Source organism: Cydia splendana, chromosome 4 (assembly GCF_910591565.1).
Source record: "Cydia splendana chromosome 4, ilCydSple1.2, whole genome shotgun sequence".
In the NCBI taxonomy this organism is placed as follows: Eukaryota; Metazoa; Arthropoda; class Insecta; order Lepidoptera; family Tortricidae; genus Cydia; species Cydia splendana.
The window spans coordinates 918,734-935,993 of NC_085963.1; the positions used below are offsets into that span (position 1 = coordinate 918,734).

General features: G+C 36.4%; 1 protein-coding gene across 1 annotated transcript in view; it reads left to right on the forward strand.

Annotated features, from left to right (window-relative positions):
- Positions 1-204: 204 nt before the first annotated feature.
- The window catches only part of LOC134789630 (uncharacterized), a 45,603-nt gene continuing 28,547 nt past the window's right edge, over positions 205-17,260 (forward strand). The window contains exons 1-2 of the mRNA XM_063760206.1: positions 205-537; positions 13,923-14,195. Of these exons, the coding sequence (XP_063616276.1) occupies positions 295-537; positions 13,923-14,195 (516 nt within the window). The 5' untranslated portion in view covers positions 205-294. The remainder of the gene's footprint in view (positions 538-13,922; positions 14,196-17,260) is intronic.

Below are 17,260 nucleotides of genomic sequence, written 5' to 3' on the forward strand. Positions count from 1 at the left end.
TTGTCTTACACTAGTTCTAGCACCCAAAAGAAAAGGATGAGTATAGTTTTCCTGGTTCATACTGACTGACTAATTGGTTTGACCAACTATATATTTATTAAAACAGTTTTCAACAACGAAGTGACATTTACATAATATAATTTTACTTTTAAAAAAATCTTCGCCGTAATACACGTGTTACCAACCTTTTTACGCATTTCAAATCCCACATGACATCAGCCATCAAATTCCAGTGAGCCGTCAACGCTGCGTTCGTACCTATTTTTATTTCGTATTATTTCTTTTTAACCAAAAATGTCTTCGGTCCCCGACGACATGTCTGGGGGGGACAATTTGGGGGACATAAATGTGACTTTGATGACATTACGGAAGCCTACAGAGCTGAAGAAGATCATAGATTCAGTGCCGAAGCCGTTAAGGTCTGTGCCGAAGAATGGATTGCCGCTGTGGTATAGGCTTGGGCTGGAATGCAAGCTCCCGGTACCGAAGATGCCTGCTGGGAAGATCACGTTTTCGAGGGGGAGAATTGGCGAGGATGTGAGTACCTACCAGTTCATTCAATGTAGCGTCAATGTGGAGAAGAGCGGTAGGGGGAATCCGGGAGACCTGCCCAGGTATAGGACGAGACTTGAATTATATTAAGAAAAGTGTCAATATTAAAATATTTTATATTTAAGTTTAGTTTTTAATTTGTTTTATGTTTAGATTATGTGTTATTTTACATATGAAATAAACGTTATCTTTTATAGCATGCATTTGTCATATAGGATATAGAGATAGGTATCTTTAGGTGATATAGGAGTGCTGATAAAATAAATAATATGATTAGGTACCTCACTTTTTTAAATAAAATGTTCCTCAAGTCTCCCACCTGGGCAAGTCTCCCGGACTCCCTCTATATTAAATTGTTTTCAGGGAAGACCGTTACATGGCAAGAACTTTGTTATTTGTATACGTACGTCACTCAGACAAAGTCAGAAAGGAAGAGCTTCATTCGTTCGGTCGTGTTTTAATTAATCGCCACTCGTTTCGAATTTCCTCTTTTCCACACTTGTATCGTAAATAACTATTTCGTTTCAAATTACACACAATAATTCAGCCAAAACACGCAAAATTTCAAAATATACTCCTAATTTATTCTTCGAAGCTTAACTAAGTCACACTCCGAAGTTCAAATGTCACGCCATTCATTTTAATTCGTAATTTACGAGTCTTAATACTGTGTCGAATTTGCATGAGAACCGTAAGTACCTACCGCTGAAATACTCAAAATAAAGCCAGACTGGAAACCGATTATGTTTTAGCAATTTGATATGGGTTTCACCTTGTTTTGACACGATTTTAGCAGTGTGCACCAATCAGCGTTACCGTCACCAATCGCGGCTCACGCTGGTTGGTGCTGATGAAATGCAAATAGCAGTCGTCTCATAAAGTATTTTATTATATTGTAAATTGTAGAACAGCTTGACGACAAGCGCATATTTTTCGTGAAGGGGTAGGCTCCATCCAACTAGCCTAAATTCGTCAAGGAAGCCTATCAAACCTCTTATGTTGAGTACGACCTCGTGGAGAGCTCTCGAAGTAATCCGAGATATTTTACCATGGAGGGAGCCACTTCGCTGCATACGAGCCATGAGAAGGTGTCTCTTCTGTTTCCATACACCTTCGGCATAGGAGAATGTCTGTGTCACCTGAATTAAAAAGATGTTTGTTAAATGATCCATGATCTGTTATGACGCTAGTTCTCTGGCATTTCGCTCGCACTTATTTGTGCGCGTGAGGTGTGTTGACATTCAAAGTCCTATCAAAATGAGATGAACACCATATCAAATGGTTATAACAGAATCGGCATCGGGCTTAGAGTCTCCACACAGCCAATGAAAGGATGCCATTACAGACACGCTGGATGAGGCGTATGTAAACGCCTTAATACCTTAATCTCGATGTAAGCTACGTTTTCAACAGAGTTCTTAACTCGACTGTATTATTAACATTTTACTGAATATTTTCTGGAACGTAAGAGCTCTCTTTGTGTGTTTAAAGCTTTATAATCCTTCTTACTTCAGAACTCCATCGTATAACCGATTTTTTGCGACATTATTTTTAATTAAATAAATATTAAAGGACATTCTTACCCAAGTTGATATAGCCACCTCAATAAGGCTGGTCTTACAAAGCCTAAATCAAAACAAGAATTCATAATCTGAATACACCGGCTTGAAAAAAAAAACACAACTGACATTCACGCATTATTTTGCATTACAAGCTCAAAAATATATTAACTGTTTCTTCTGAATCTTCTGATTATCGTGCCTTAATGCTAAAAAATACCTATTCAAAGTCCCGGCGCAATGCAAAGTAGAGTAGGTATCTCAGCGCGATTTGTTTGCATTAAAACAAGATAAGGATTTAACACTCAACTTATCTTCCTCAAGAGTCTTGTTTATATCTCGGGGATTAAATTTCGTTCTCACTACGACATGGGCGTATCTCACCTATGAGGTCTTTAGCGAGTTGAGTCATTGTTTAAATAAAGGATTGGTAGGTGCTTTAGTAGTGATCTCATTGAATAAAGATATTAAAAGTGCAAGTGTAACGGCCGGTATGTCAAGGCAAAACGTGTATCATCATTAGGTAGGTACTTTGCCATTGTAACTAAACTAAAAGACATATTTTTTTGTTAAAAATAATTATATTATTATTATGAGCCTATATTGTCCCACTGCTGGGCAAAGGCCTCCATCTTATTTCTCCACGTATCCCTATCCCCTGAAGTCTCCCACCAGTCTCTGTCATAGGCGTCAAGCTCGTCCCGCCATCTCCGACGAGGTCTGCCGTGACGCCTTACAATCCGTGGGGCCCACAGATCATCCGGCACACGGCAGACGTGTCCCGCCCAGTCCCATTTAAGCTTCGCGGCAGTTTCAGTTAGCTTGAAACGTAAACGCTTAACAATTAAAGTCCGTGATCATTTTAAGCCACACCTAATGAAATGCAAACTTATGTACATTAGCCGTAATAAAACCTGTCCATCAATATCTTTCTTTACGCTTTAAAAGCTAATGAAATCGCTTAAAACCGTTTATCTAAAATATCATATTTCTATAAACTAGTAGAAGGCCTTAACTTCATATAAAACTTATGACTTTACCATCTTTATCGGTGTCAGAAATGTTTCGAACTTTTAGATTGCTTTAAACTACAGTACAGTCAGCAACACAAGTAACTATTGGCGTTGTTGATAAATGCGATACAAGCCTCAATTAGCTAGGTATTTATCGTTTGTCTTAATATGTCCAGTCGCCATCAGATATATCGGAGCGGCCAAGGTGTTCACAAATATCTGAACACGCCTCTATTGTCAAGGCGCTAGACTCTAGACGCCGATATAATATACCGTCTATCTCTAGAGTGTGTGTTGAGATATTTTTTCAAAGGTTGGGTTATATTTTTGTCAGACGGTTGGGTAGACACATGGTATAATAATATATTATACTCCGCCTGGTACTCTCTTCCCGTCTTTTCGTGGTCACGTGACTGACACAAGCCTACGTCATCATGCGAGAGCGCTATATGATAATATGCGATAGCGCTATATAAAGTGGCAATGTTATTGTGACGTAGGCTTGTGTCACTCTGGGAAGAGAAGACCATGTTTTATTAGACTATGGGTAGACACAGATGGTATTGAATCGATATTGTTATCCTTATTTATCATATTAGCGATATCGCTTATCTGTCACCTCGTGAAGTCGTTGAAAACGTTTAACACAAACATCTGGTGCTGACTGTACAGGCTTTTAGTGTCACTTAGCTGGCTTCCGCAGCCTAGCAGCAGCCTTCCAAACAGCGTTTCAGTTTGTGACGAGCTCACGACGAGGTTACACGTCGGGCAATGGACGCATGACCTTTTCAGGATTCTCACCTGGGTTGATACCTGGGTCTATTTATTTAATTTCTTTATTGGGGAGAAAAACAGATACAGGCCAATAATATTTACAGGCAAAATTACAAAATGTAGATATAGCCTACATCCTAAGACAATTCCTACTAATAGGAGGTAGGTATGACAATAGTTTTAGGATAACATGATGATCGGAACTAAACAAACAGACTTGTACCACAGAATAAATAATAGTACTAGGTACAGAAGACTCACTCTCTAACAAAACGCGTCTGTTCGATCGGGACAGATATGGCCGCTAGGTGGCGACAGCGCCAAGTGCGGCTTAATATGGCTTTGGCTAGTGAGCCACGCTTGCTTATACCACACTTACACTAAAACTTAAATGTTATAAAATAGACCCAAATAATTTCGCGTTTTGAACACATATTAAATCACATTTGAAATCGGGTCTATCGCGAATTTATTAAATTTTTTCCTTTATTTACCGTCCCATACCGTTCCGTATCCACCGATTCACGTTTCGGTTTCACTGGTCGTGGTCGCGGCTAACTGACGTCCCAGCAAAATGTCAAACAAAACAGAGATTTGTGTGACTACCCGACGTAAAGTGTATGAAAAAGTTTGGTGTAGACATCACATTTTCAACCCACCCATTACACATAAATTAGGTTTCACGACCAGTGTAACCTGTGTCGGAACGTGAAACGGTGGATAGTTCTGTTAAAGTTCCCTATTCTGTTCATAATATTTATAAGTGCAATTTCACCGTTTATCCTAAAAAATTTCCACTGAGTTAAACGTATGATATTTTTGTAACTCAATGGAAAAATACATATACATATATGTACAATTTGTTTATCCAAATTGGCTTTTTGTATTTATTTCACCCAGAATGTTTAACTCTCTAAATTGTCCCAAATCTATAAAGAAAAAAATTGACAAAAAAATAAAAATCGGCCCAATTAGTATACCTTAAAATCCGACGTTTCAGCTGAGTTGCACCGGCTGTCGTCACGGAAAGACTGACGTGCCAGTAAATGTCAATTGAGATATAAATAAAACAACACTGAACTAACCGAAATTAGTTAATAAAAATGTTGGGGGTAGACAAAGAAATTGCAGCTAACTACCCTTAAAGTTTAATGTTTATTGTCCACGGCACGACACGCAACACCCACAGTATCCGTAAAACAATGAAATTATATCGCGGTAGACCCGTTTGTGTAATTAAAAGGTTAAAATGCCATCATTTTCTTAGTCTATATCAGTTTTTATACCATATTGCTCGACCTTTTTTCTTAACAAAACAGACCGCCACTATAAGCCATAAGTGACAAAATAAGGGATAAAAGATTGCCACGACCCGTCATTTTAGTCGTATCACCCCGATCCCTTACCAAACACTCGCTTCAACACAACTATTGTAACTCTGACCCCCGATTACAATTATTTATAGCAAACTAGATTCTGCCCATCATTTGGTGTTCGTGGAAAGATGATGATGATTGATAAAAACTATCCTATGTCCTTCCTCTAAATTTCAAATATCATCTAAATCGGTTCAGCTATTTAAGCGTGAAGAGGTAACAGACAGACAGGGTTATTTTCGTACCTATTTATAAATTCCTAGCTTCTGTCCACTGCTTTATCTATGTGGAATGATGATGATGATTGATAAACACTATCTTGTATCCTTCCCCGATTCTCAGACCCATACCAATTTTCATCTAAATCGGTTTAGGGGTTTAAGCGTGAGGAGGTAATAATTCAAAAATTCAAAATATATTTATTTCAAGAAATTAGCATTCCAAGAGAGGCAGTACAGTGATCCACACTAGGCTCAGCCTGTAACGTGGGAATATTCGAGGAATACAGAATAGGTACTGATATATTGCGGCTATGAATTTAACAGAATACTTATATTATTACTAGGGATTTGGAGGTCAATATACACTAGAAAGTTAAAAAAGCCAAAATGTTGTGCGGATCAGAGAGGGTCCAAAGTAACAATACGCCTGAGAAATTGCGGGACCTTCATGGACCTGTATAAATAACTGTCCATTTGACGGCCCGACCGGGAAATGGTGTGTTTCTGCGGGTGACACTCGCACGTTGACATAATTAATGGTTGTAGGTAGGAAAGAAGGCAACAAGAAGAAACAAAAAGCGGAGCGTCATGGGGTTTATAATTTTTCACCACACCAGCTCGGAAAGGCTTACTTTGCACTTCAAAAACTGATAGCAAAGTTGCATTTTATTCACATGTGAGGCAAAGTAATCCCTACGTTAAATATATAATTAGTTAAATAGGTTAAGTGTATAAAAACTGAGCGCATCTCGCCATCAAACGTAACAGTTTGGCGAGAATATAAATGTTTTTAGTACGTAAGTTGTAAATTTAAATAGGTATATAAATAATTATAAAAAAAAATCAAATTTTGAGTTGTTTTCTTATGTTTTCTGGTAGAATTGACTTTTAAATGATGATTTTGGATTAATATTTGCTTCGGGTTGGTGTGGTGAAAAATTTTGTGTTTCACTCGGGGGCAAATTTTGTTTAACCCTCGTGGTTTGAAACCCTCGCAACGCTCAAAATTCCATTTTTCGAACCACTCGCTACGCTCATGGTTCAATTTTGGAATCTTTCGCTTGCTCGGGTATCAATATTAGCACGAGCGGTTAAACAACAACTTTGCCCCCGAGTGAAACAAATAACTATTCTGCTCTTGCTACTTTTTGAAATCGAATGTATTATTTATTATAAGTTATAAGGCCAGTAAAATTAATACCTATAACCTGCGAATTTAGACTATGTAGGTACATGTCAATTATTTTAACCCTTTTCCAGGCCGCACCAAGCTACAAGGTTTTTCCAAAAAAAATGCAAATATATTAAAATTTATATGCAGCTTTGATTATTCATTTAATGATAAGTAACTTTTCCCGAAAGACCAATTGAATATGAACCTTTAATCGGATTCCTAAGGTTGAAATTCTATTGGCGAGAATGTGGTCGCTAGGTGCACTATATCTGGAAAAGGGTTAAAATTATTCTTCATCCTTTCTCGGGCCTCAAACTATCTCCATACCCATCTAAATCGGTTCAGCGGTAAAAGCGTGAAGAGCTAAAATTAGACAGAATTACTTTCGCATTTTAAACTTAGTACGGCTTTTAAAGATTAGATATTTTTTTAACCAACGGATAAATGTTTTAAAATGCACATAGATTATTCCACGATCACTCTAACGTAAACTGTTCACACCAAATTGTTTTCGAACAACCATCTGTTGTTCCAATTTCCAATTAATTTCGAACAGCTATCGTGATCTAATAGGATTATACAAAATAGGTAGACCGGGGACAATAGAAACACGTCATGATAGAAACAAGTCAAATTTCTCGAAAACTATAATACCTACGCGTCTGACGCAACACTGGGTACACGCGGTCGGCCATGTTTGAATCCATGACCAGTAGGGCTCGAGCGATGGTGCGAGACAGGGGTGTCCACGAGCTAAACAAGTTTCTCGCGGTAAAAAGTAAGAACTTGCGCTCTCATATATTTTCTTATAACTTCGTTTACTCTTGTATTTTGACTAATCTAATTATTTTAGTGTTCGAGTTAGGAAAAACGAATGTTTTTAATGGCCATTGATCAGCTTTCGAGTCTTTTTTATATATGACGGAGGCAGCATGGGTGTTTACACAGGATGGCGGGTGGGCGTAGTATCTCAATGTATTACTTCACAGCTAACTCAGTATGCTACCAGTGCATGAAATAAACATTCGGACTTGTTAACCATACTAGTGCCTACTAAAATATCTAGTCGCTATTGGGATGTATTTGGATTGCACTCAAATAAAAGGATCGCATAAAATCGTTCAAGTCTTTATTCAAATCAAGCTAGGCCGGCTCCAACCGTACACCTCTGACCCGAGAAGATTTAATTCCTTCTCAATTGGAGAAGGGTATCCCAATATGGGACCGGCAACAAACTCGGCGGGACACATCTTTTCAAAACAACACTTCTTCTCTTTATTTTACAAAGGTAAGCTTCTAATCACACGTAAGAAATCAAAATAACACTTGGAATAAAACACTTAGCTAAATGGTTAAAGAACGTTGGATTCTATAAGCTTTCAGAATAATCCTTCAGGTATAAGCCTTCAGGAACGTGGCGAATAGGCACGAGGTTGGCTAACGTCCGATCTCTAGCGCGGCTCGATCAATTCTGCCTTAGGAGCCTCCCCGCTCCCGCCTTTAAGTCAAGTGGGCAAACCTGCTCGACCGGTCTACAAAACATAACGACAAAACTGCCAACTCGTGCCTACGTTCACTCAAGAGAAACCTCTTGACGTTCCAAAGCCTTCTACCTGTCATCTTAGTTCAACAACACGCCAATAGATGGCGCCACTCTTTACGCTACTCTATTATTCCGTTACAACCAAGTAATACGTAGCCAAACATTGCTAATCGACTTTCTACAGGCGTCTAAAACTGAACTATAACGCTGCAATACGTCCTCCTGGAGTCACGCTCCGACATATATAATATTTGACCTTAAAGTGAAAAACGAGGTGTGGGGACGATAGAAACAACTTGCTTGTGGACGATTGAAACGTTTCAATCGTCCTCGCGTTTTAATCGTCCCCAAAAGTAGCCGACATCAAAATATGAGGAGGTTCTGTATTCGATGCACATGTTTGTTCTATTGATGTTCACTATTATTGATGTAGGTACCTAGTTTTTGACCTAGTTGATAAATTATAGATTTACGAAGTTTTTTTTTTAAATCTGCAGTTTTTTTACATTTGTTTTTAACAGACTTAATAAAAAAGGAAGTTCTCAGTTTGACCCGTATCTTTCTATGTATGTTTGTTTGTTCGCGATATCTCGCGTTCGGCTAAACCAATTTTGATGCGGTTTTCAGAAAAATATTTTGTTACATTCTGGAGAAGGTTTTTGTGTATATAACACATGGTTATTAACAGATTTAAAAAAAGGAAGATCTCTGTTTGACCCGTATGTTTGTAGGTACCTATACAATATAACAAATGGTTAGTAACTCATGCAGCTGCTCTCGAAAAGAATCATTGGGTGATTGTGACGATAAGCTGATGATGAAAGCAAAAAAATAATGAAACAGATAAAATCAAATTTAAAAAATAACGGCCATATATATAAACTGAAAAACCAAAAACAATCCGTTCATGTAGGTTTACATTTTAATCACGTTTTAAAGTCGGTGACAAACTTTACGTAATAGTTATTTGTTTTATAGAGTTTAGGATTTTTTTTTATTTGGCATATCGCCATGTTTCTTTAAATAAAACAATTTAAACTGATTATTTCATTGCGTCTATTATTTCATTTTACATCCCGACATTTGCAACACTCGTTGTCAGAGGGTAGGTACACGGAATGGTTGTGATTGAAACATTGTTATAGTTGAAACAAGCACTTTTGTATGAAACATGATTATGCTTTTTTCTGCGATTCTATATCGTTATATTTTATAATTGCATTAAAACTACTTTGGTTAAGATAAATGTATAAGGTAGCAGAAACAAAGAAAACTGAATGTGGAATACTTTTTTTTTACCCCGCGTGTTTTTATCGAGATGTTCAGATGCTCATAAATTGAGAAATATTTATTTTATGCTTGCGAACTTTTGATGAGCTCATTGTATGCAGAGGTAGTGATGAAAAAGATTAAAACAGATATAAGTACTTTCATTGTGCCGAAGATATTCGAGTCTTTCAATTGACCTTACATAGTGTTTCAATTGACAGTCATGTGAGGTGAATTGAACCATGCTGCCCCATTCTCTTTATTAAATTATTGTCAAAAAACTATGGATTATAGACCATCCAAATACATTTCATTTAGGAACCAGATACCCAGATACTAACCTTGAAATATTTTGGGCGTACATCTTTCTACTCATAAAAATATAACGGTTACAGACGGTTAAATGAAAATTGTTTCTATTGTCCCCGGTCTCCCCTACCGGCTGCTGTTAAGCTTATAAATAATTTTACGTCAGTACTGAAACGACTGAATTTTATAGGTGTTCTGTGGCACATATAACCTTATTACTACGGGTAGCTGTCTTTTGGTCCGTCGCTTTACTTTTGATATTATAGTAGCAGATGATTTTGTCTTCAGCCGACCCGGTAAAATTCACAGGGTACATTGGAGTTTTCAAACGTTGGCTTGTAAAGTAAATATGTTTTCATCACACTCGCTCAGTAAATGTGGAATTGCACGCAGGTTTAGCCGGAGTTATAGAAAGAGCGTTCTCCCTAGGGAGTTATGAAGTTTCTAGTGCCATAGTTAACAGTTTTTTTGTCTTTATACTTAATTTTTGAATCGCAAGTGTGATAAAAAAACATTGTGTGTAACTCGGGGCGTAATAATATTGCAAACTCGAGTCTATAAATCGCTCCGGCAAGCCGTCGCGTCAACTTACGCCCCATGTTGCACAATGTACTATTACAGTCCATATGGTGCTACTTTCCCGCACTCGTGCGGGAAAGAGCACTTTCCGTGCGTATGTCAAAAGTTTAAAGGGCCATATGTACTGTAAAACGTTGTACGATACACTCCCTTCCCCTCCCTCGGTCGTGTTTTAATTTATCGCCACTCGTTTCGAATTTCCACTTATCCGCATTTGTATCGTAAAAAACTAACTCATCACACTTGCTCGAAAAAGATCTTATTTCATGCAGGTGTACTGAAGGATAATATTGTTCCCGCGGGAGTTATGGATTGTGAAAAAAAAAAGCTGTAACTCCGTAGATCTGTGATTGATTAAAGTCCTCTTAGCTCGTATTTCTGTTCAACAGTTCCCAGGGTTAGGTCCGGACGGGATTATATTTGTTCGGTTGAGTGGAATCATAACAACGAGTCATTTGTACGTTTAGCCATCCGTTTGATTGCGATTTCCAGTTATCGACGGATAACCCTTGTATAGTCAGCTTCGATAATATACCTATTATCTATAGCTCTACCTTTCATCTCAGCCGGTAGGTAAAAGTAGTTTTGGGACTAAAAGTAGTACCGGCCCGATTCGAACTTTATTCTTTGGTTTGCTCAGGAGCAGATCTACTCCAAATATATTCAACTTAAACAGGTATTTATTATTGTTGTTATATAAATGTCAATTATTTTTACAGGAGCATACAAAAGGTACGATATGGACAAAGACATATGTAACTCCGTATAAGATGAATAAAGTCTAAGGCAAAAACGTGCCTCGGAAGTCAAGAAAAAGTCATTCTCGGACAGATGGCGCACACACCTTTGGCCTATGCTCGGCTAGATGGCGGTGACGCCACTGTTTCATATTTAACAACTTTAACACATAGGTATCAGTGAATGAACATGGGTCAAAATGATATAAAAATAATAAAATCACTTAACCTTATAACATTTTTTTTATAGTTTTATACGTTTTCATTTTGAGTTTTAGTCGTGTGTCGATAGATGGCAGTAAATTTACTGTGACTACAAAATTTACTATGACAGGTCCCCTCTGTACTATCTATTCTCTTATTATTAGATATTACGTCAGTGTCAAAAGTGACGTTTTTGTTTGAAGAACGAATCGGGCCTTTATCTATCATAAGGCCTTATATACACTTTTAAGTTTTACTTACGTACCTATAAGTAAGGACACAGCTATACTACAGAATGAGAGATAAATATAATTATCTCATTCTAACAAATAACTTTGTCCCTACTTACGTAAGTACGTTACATCTTACTAGTGTATCTTAAGCCTAATAAACGTCAGAAGATAAGAACATCGCTTCCCTCCAATCTCAGATCGTACGAGTATATCCCCCACTTTTTTATAAGAAGTCGTGACTACCCCCATAAGTTAATCTCCGGGCTCGAGGGCAATTTACAACCGACGTCACGTGGATTTATTGCCATTAACCCGCTGCGGCCCCGCTATATAACCACAGGTGTTAATATGAGGTACACACACTAGACGTCCTGGGTTAAAAAGAAAATACTTACAGCTTTTAGATGCTGTATTATTTTTAAGTACTTAAAAATAAATATTTTTATGGAAGTTACATAGTGAAAAAAGGTCATTAGAAACAGTAATTTAATAGGGAATACTAAGCAAAACTCTGCGTAGAGGGCGCCACTAGCACAAACAGTAAACAAACCGCCTTGATGCATCTATGTCATACTTATTCGTTACAAATAATCTGTGAAAACTGTTTACGGCATAGTATGTAATGTATAGGTTTCTGTAGGATGGTTTACGGTTTGTGCTAGTGCTGCACTCTGGCGGCAGAACATTGCAGTAATACTTCCTATTGTGATACTGTGTGCCTGTATGCCTAAAACATGTCCTCCGAGGAACACGAGTGCAATTTACAACCGACGTAGCGTGTATTTATTGCCACTAACACCGCCGTGGAGCCGAGTTATAACCGCAGGAGTTAATTTGTGAACACGCTGTGGTTTCTAGGAAAGTAAATAAAATGGTTCCAAAACCACAGTCAATTCTGGCCTCAGTGGACCGAAAGCTTTTTTATTCACTTTTTGTAGCAAACGGAATAATTTAAGCCAGATTTTTGGCCTTAAGTATACAATTTGAGTCGTCTTCTATGTAATTTACGTAGTTTTTAGATGAATGAAATGAGTTTGTGGTGAAATGACAAAACACGTCCCCATTCTTTATTCATGTTCTCCAACATATAACGAAACCAGTAATTAATTATCAATTTTTTTGAACATGTCTCTTAGAGGGTGGTTCAAAAAACATTTTTTTTTATTTTCCTACGGGGCACCCCCTTATTTTGTTACACTTATTATGCTGATAAAATACACCAAGTTTGGTAATTTTATCTCAACTACAAGGGGGTGCTACAACACTTTGAAATTTTTCAAAGTTGTATGAAATCCAAAAAAAAAAGTTTTTATTATTCAGAATTTTATTTAAGTATCTGGTTTCACACTATTTGCACATGTGATTTATAAGTTTTTAAGTAGAAAATCATTTTTATTTCTATTTTTTATAATTTTTCAAAAATAAGATTTTTTGAATTTCGCCTAAAAAAGTCATAAAAACTAGAAATATTTTTTTTTTTTACTTAATAACTTTTAAATCACACTTTCAAATAATGTGAAAACCACTACTTACATAAAAATCTAAAAAAAAAATAAAAATCTTACTTTTGAAAAATTATAAAAAATAGAAATAAAAATGTTTTTCTACTTAAAAACTTATAAATCACATGTGCAAATAGTGTGAAACCAGATACTTAAATAAAATTCTGAATAATAAATACTTTTTTTTTTTGATATATACAACTTTGAAAAATTTCAAAGTGTTGTAGCACCCCCTTGTAGTTGAGATAAGATTACAAAACTTGGCGTATTTTGTCAACATAACAAGTGTAACAAAATGAGGGGGTGCCGCTTCTTCTAACTAGAGTTTGAATTTTTCCCATACAAACGTGAACCACCCTATGTCTCTTCTCAGAAATTAGAAGGTTTGGTCAATTTTCAGTGCTTTGAAGGCCATTTTCTCCTAACAGGTTGAGTTTGAGCAGCAAAAAAAAATACGCTTCCGTTATTTTAGACTACTCTAAGTATAACATATATCAAAATAAATCAAATCGGAGTCGGACAGTTGGTACCCTTCCTTGTAAGCCCCGCGATAAGCTCTAGAAAGCTGGTGTTGTGGGTACTCAGAAAACGATATATAATAATATATAAATACTTAAATACATAGAAAACAACCATGACTCAGGAACAAATATCTGTATCATCATACAAATAAATGCCCTTAGAGCCTGTACGGAAAGAGAAGAGTCGTGGAATGTATTGGGTCCCATAGACCCATACATCCCACGACTCTTCTCTTTCCACACAAACCTTACCAGGATTCGAACCCGGGACCATCGGCTTCATAGGCAGGGTCACTACCCAAACCCACTAGGCCAGACCGGTCGTTAAATGTCGTGTAATATTTAATATTTTTCAGGTCCGTCGCGTAGGCCTCGGCAACAGCAACTTCAAGCAGACCTTCGACCTAACCGACCCCTACTGCAACAACGTCTCCTACGACTACGTGCCCATGCACGACCCCCACCTCGCCTACTACTTCGCGCAGAAAGCCGCCAGGAACAGGATGAAGCAGCTCGGCTTCTGCACGGTGGATAATAGGGCGGTCTGCTCATTGAAGGACTTCAACCAGTATAGGAAGTATCTGTATAATGAGTTCATGGATCAGATACATCAAGTAATGAAGGTTATCGTAAGTAACTTTGTTTGCCACACTTAGTAAATAATAAAATAACTCATCTCTTCTGCCTCGCGTTATCCCGGCATTTTGCCACGGCTCATGGGAGCCTGGGGTCCGCTTGACAACTAATATCAAGAAATAACGTAGGCACTAGTTATTACGTAAGCGACTGTCATCTGACCTTCCAACCGAGAGGGGAAACTAGGCCTTATTGGGATTAGTCCGGTTTCCTCGCGATGTTTTCCTTCACCGAAAAGCAACTGCTAAATATCAAATGATTGGATCGAGCCGGGGTTTGAACCCGCGACCTCCGGATTGAAAGTCGCACGCTCTTACCGCTAGGCCACCATAGCACTTGTTAAAACAATAAATGGCCTAGGTAAATCAGACCCTCGGCAGTCTTATTCGCCATTAGACGCCCAAGGTATCTTTGAAGCAACATAGCTGAGGTGTGTTTGAATAAGTTCTGCTGCATTCAGTTCAATGATATTAAGATCCTCGAAACATATCAAATCATGTCAAAAAGGTTTGTTACTTTGTTCACCCTTACAAAACGTACAAAACTTTTTCATTCTAAAATTGTCTTATTTTGTAGATGATTATGATATAATATTTAAAACTTTCGGGTTTTGAACACATAGGGTAAGACCTCCAGTGAATGAACACTTAAGGAATTATCCAAGTTTGAAAATTCATTTCTCAGCATTCATTAATAATTTCAATAATTATCTGCAATTTAATGAATCCTCATTTAATAAATAAGAAAGTAATTTCTGCGATTTTTTATTACTTTCATAGTTTTTGAGTTATAGCAGAATTTATCAAAAACTACCCAAAAACCTAATGAATGAACATAAAAACTAGTGAATGAACACCGCAAAACCCATTGAATGAACATCATTTAGATCTTTTTAATCACATATTTAATTACACAAACGGGTCTACCGCGATATAATTTCATTGTTTTTACCTTTAATTCCGACGTTTCAGCTGAGTTGCACCAGCTGTGGTCACGGAATTAATCAGCTTTAAAAAAACATTTTTAACACAAAAAACGTTTCCAGCTCTATTTAGTAGGTATAGCGAAAGCGTTAATATATTTTTATCCCCTCCATATTGATTTCAAATAGATTAGAATGTAATAAAATGATGGTTATTCACCAGAACCTATTTCATATTAATAAAAAAAGAGAATCAATCTTTAAAACAAGAAACAACGAGCATATTCTGATGAAAAAAGGTTAGGATCAGCAAATAATGCTTAAAATAATAAACTTGCCATTGCATTGTTCGTGGTTACATTGTTCATACATAGAATTAGTATAAATCTAATAAATGAACACCCCAAATGTTGTATTGTTCATACATAGGCATGAAAAATCCAGTAAATGGACTATATAAATTTTGTTTGTTCCAATACTGGCTGAAAGAATCATCAGAATCGTTTTCTATGCAGGATCACAAAAAACAAGCTCAATACCAATTCGTCTACACATAAATTTAGAATTTAATCTAGACGACACCAGTAAATGAACACACCGTTCATTTATTGGTTTCAGAACATTTGATAAGCCAGTATTGGAACTATAAAAAAATAAAGACTTAATCACATAATACGCCGACAAAGTGTACATTTATAGAAGGTTTAACTCTTAATCTAACCAAATAACCAAACTTTGTACAGGTAAACATTAAATAAGCACTTCATATGTTACTCCAAACGTACAATGTTCTTATCTGGGATATAATTTTTGCATACAAAACTTCAAAACGTCGCTGTGCGTGCAAAAGTCGCCATGTGTTTTTAACCTACTTTACAGGAGACACAAAAAACTGTTTATTTCGATAATTATTGAACATATACAAATCAATATTTTTATGACAAAAGTATTTGCACTTTTACATATATTACGGAATTATCTGAAATGATAGTTTAGTTTCAATAGCGTGAAAAAATTTTTTTTCAAAAATATGTTACATAGCGATTTTTGTTTGAGTCGTAAAAACCTCTAAGTGTCTTAACCCGTACATGGCTAGATTTAATTATTAAGGACCTTATACAATTTGTGTGCTTTATCGTCACATGGTTATTTAATAAAATGATGTGGGTGTTCAATAAAACAGAAAAAAAATATTTAAGACGATATAATGGAAATTTTATCATGAATGAATAGTTTACGTATTTTTTTTTTATTATAACTAGATATTACTACATACTAATATTTCCTTGCTTGTAAATTGAAATTTTGTTGTCTTCTAATATTTCTTTAAACTTCTTTCTCCCAACAGCATACGAATAAAGGATTCAAACGACTCTTCTACATATATTCTGGTACTATTTATTATCTGGTACTAGTTATTTATAATTTTCATTTGAAAAGACATGAACAATATAATAATGTATTGGTCTGATGTTTACTACTTTTTTTTTCATTTATTATCTATAAATTTACAATATTAAACACGACACGATATTGCCTAACTGAGTTTTAGCCGAGTTGAAAATAAACAATTGTCTTTAAGATAGCGACCTTGCCTGTGAAGCCGATGGACCTGGGTTCGAATCCCAGTAAGGGCATTTATTTGTGTGTGATGACACAGATATTTTGTTCCTGAGTCATGGCTTGGTCATGGTTGTTTTCTATGTATTTAAGTATTTATATATTATATATACCTATCGTTGTCTGAGTACCCACAACACAAGCCTTCTTGAGCTTACTGTTGGACTTAGTCAATCTGTGTAAGAATGTCCTATAATAGAATATAAAAAAAATGTCTTTAAGTAATGCATAAACGCACTACATGTTCATGTTATAAAGTACATTGCGCTAACTTTATAATTTTTTTTTATTAGATATAAGTAAATCACAATTACATAATATTTTGATCCAAAAGCATCGTTAAACCAGAATGGTTTGTCACGATACTCCATTCCGCAGTACTTAAATCATGAAATATACAATAGGCAATACATATTTCTATCTTTTATGTAATTTTCCATTCACTTATTACCTTTAAAACTGCCAACAACTTGTAACGAAAACTCACAAAACTCAATTATTTGTACACACACGTAA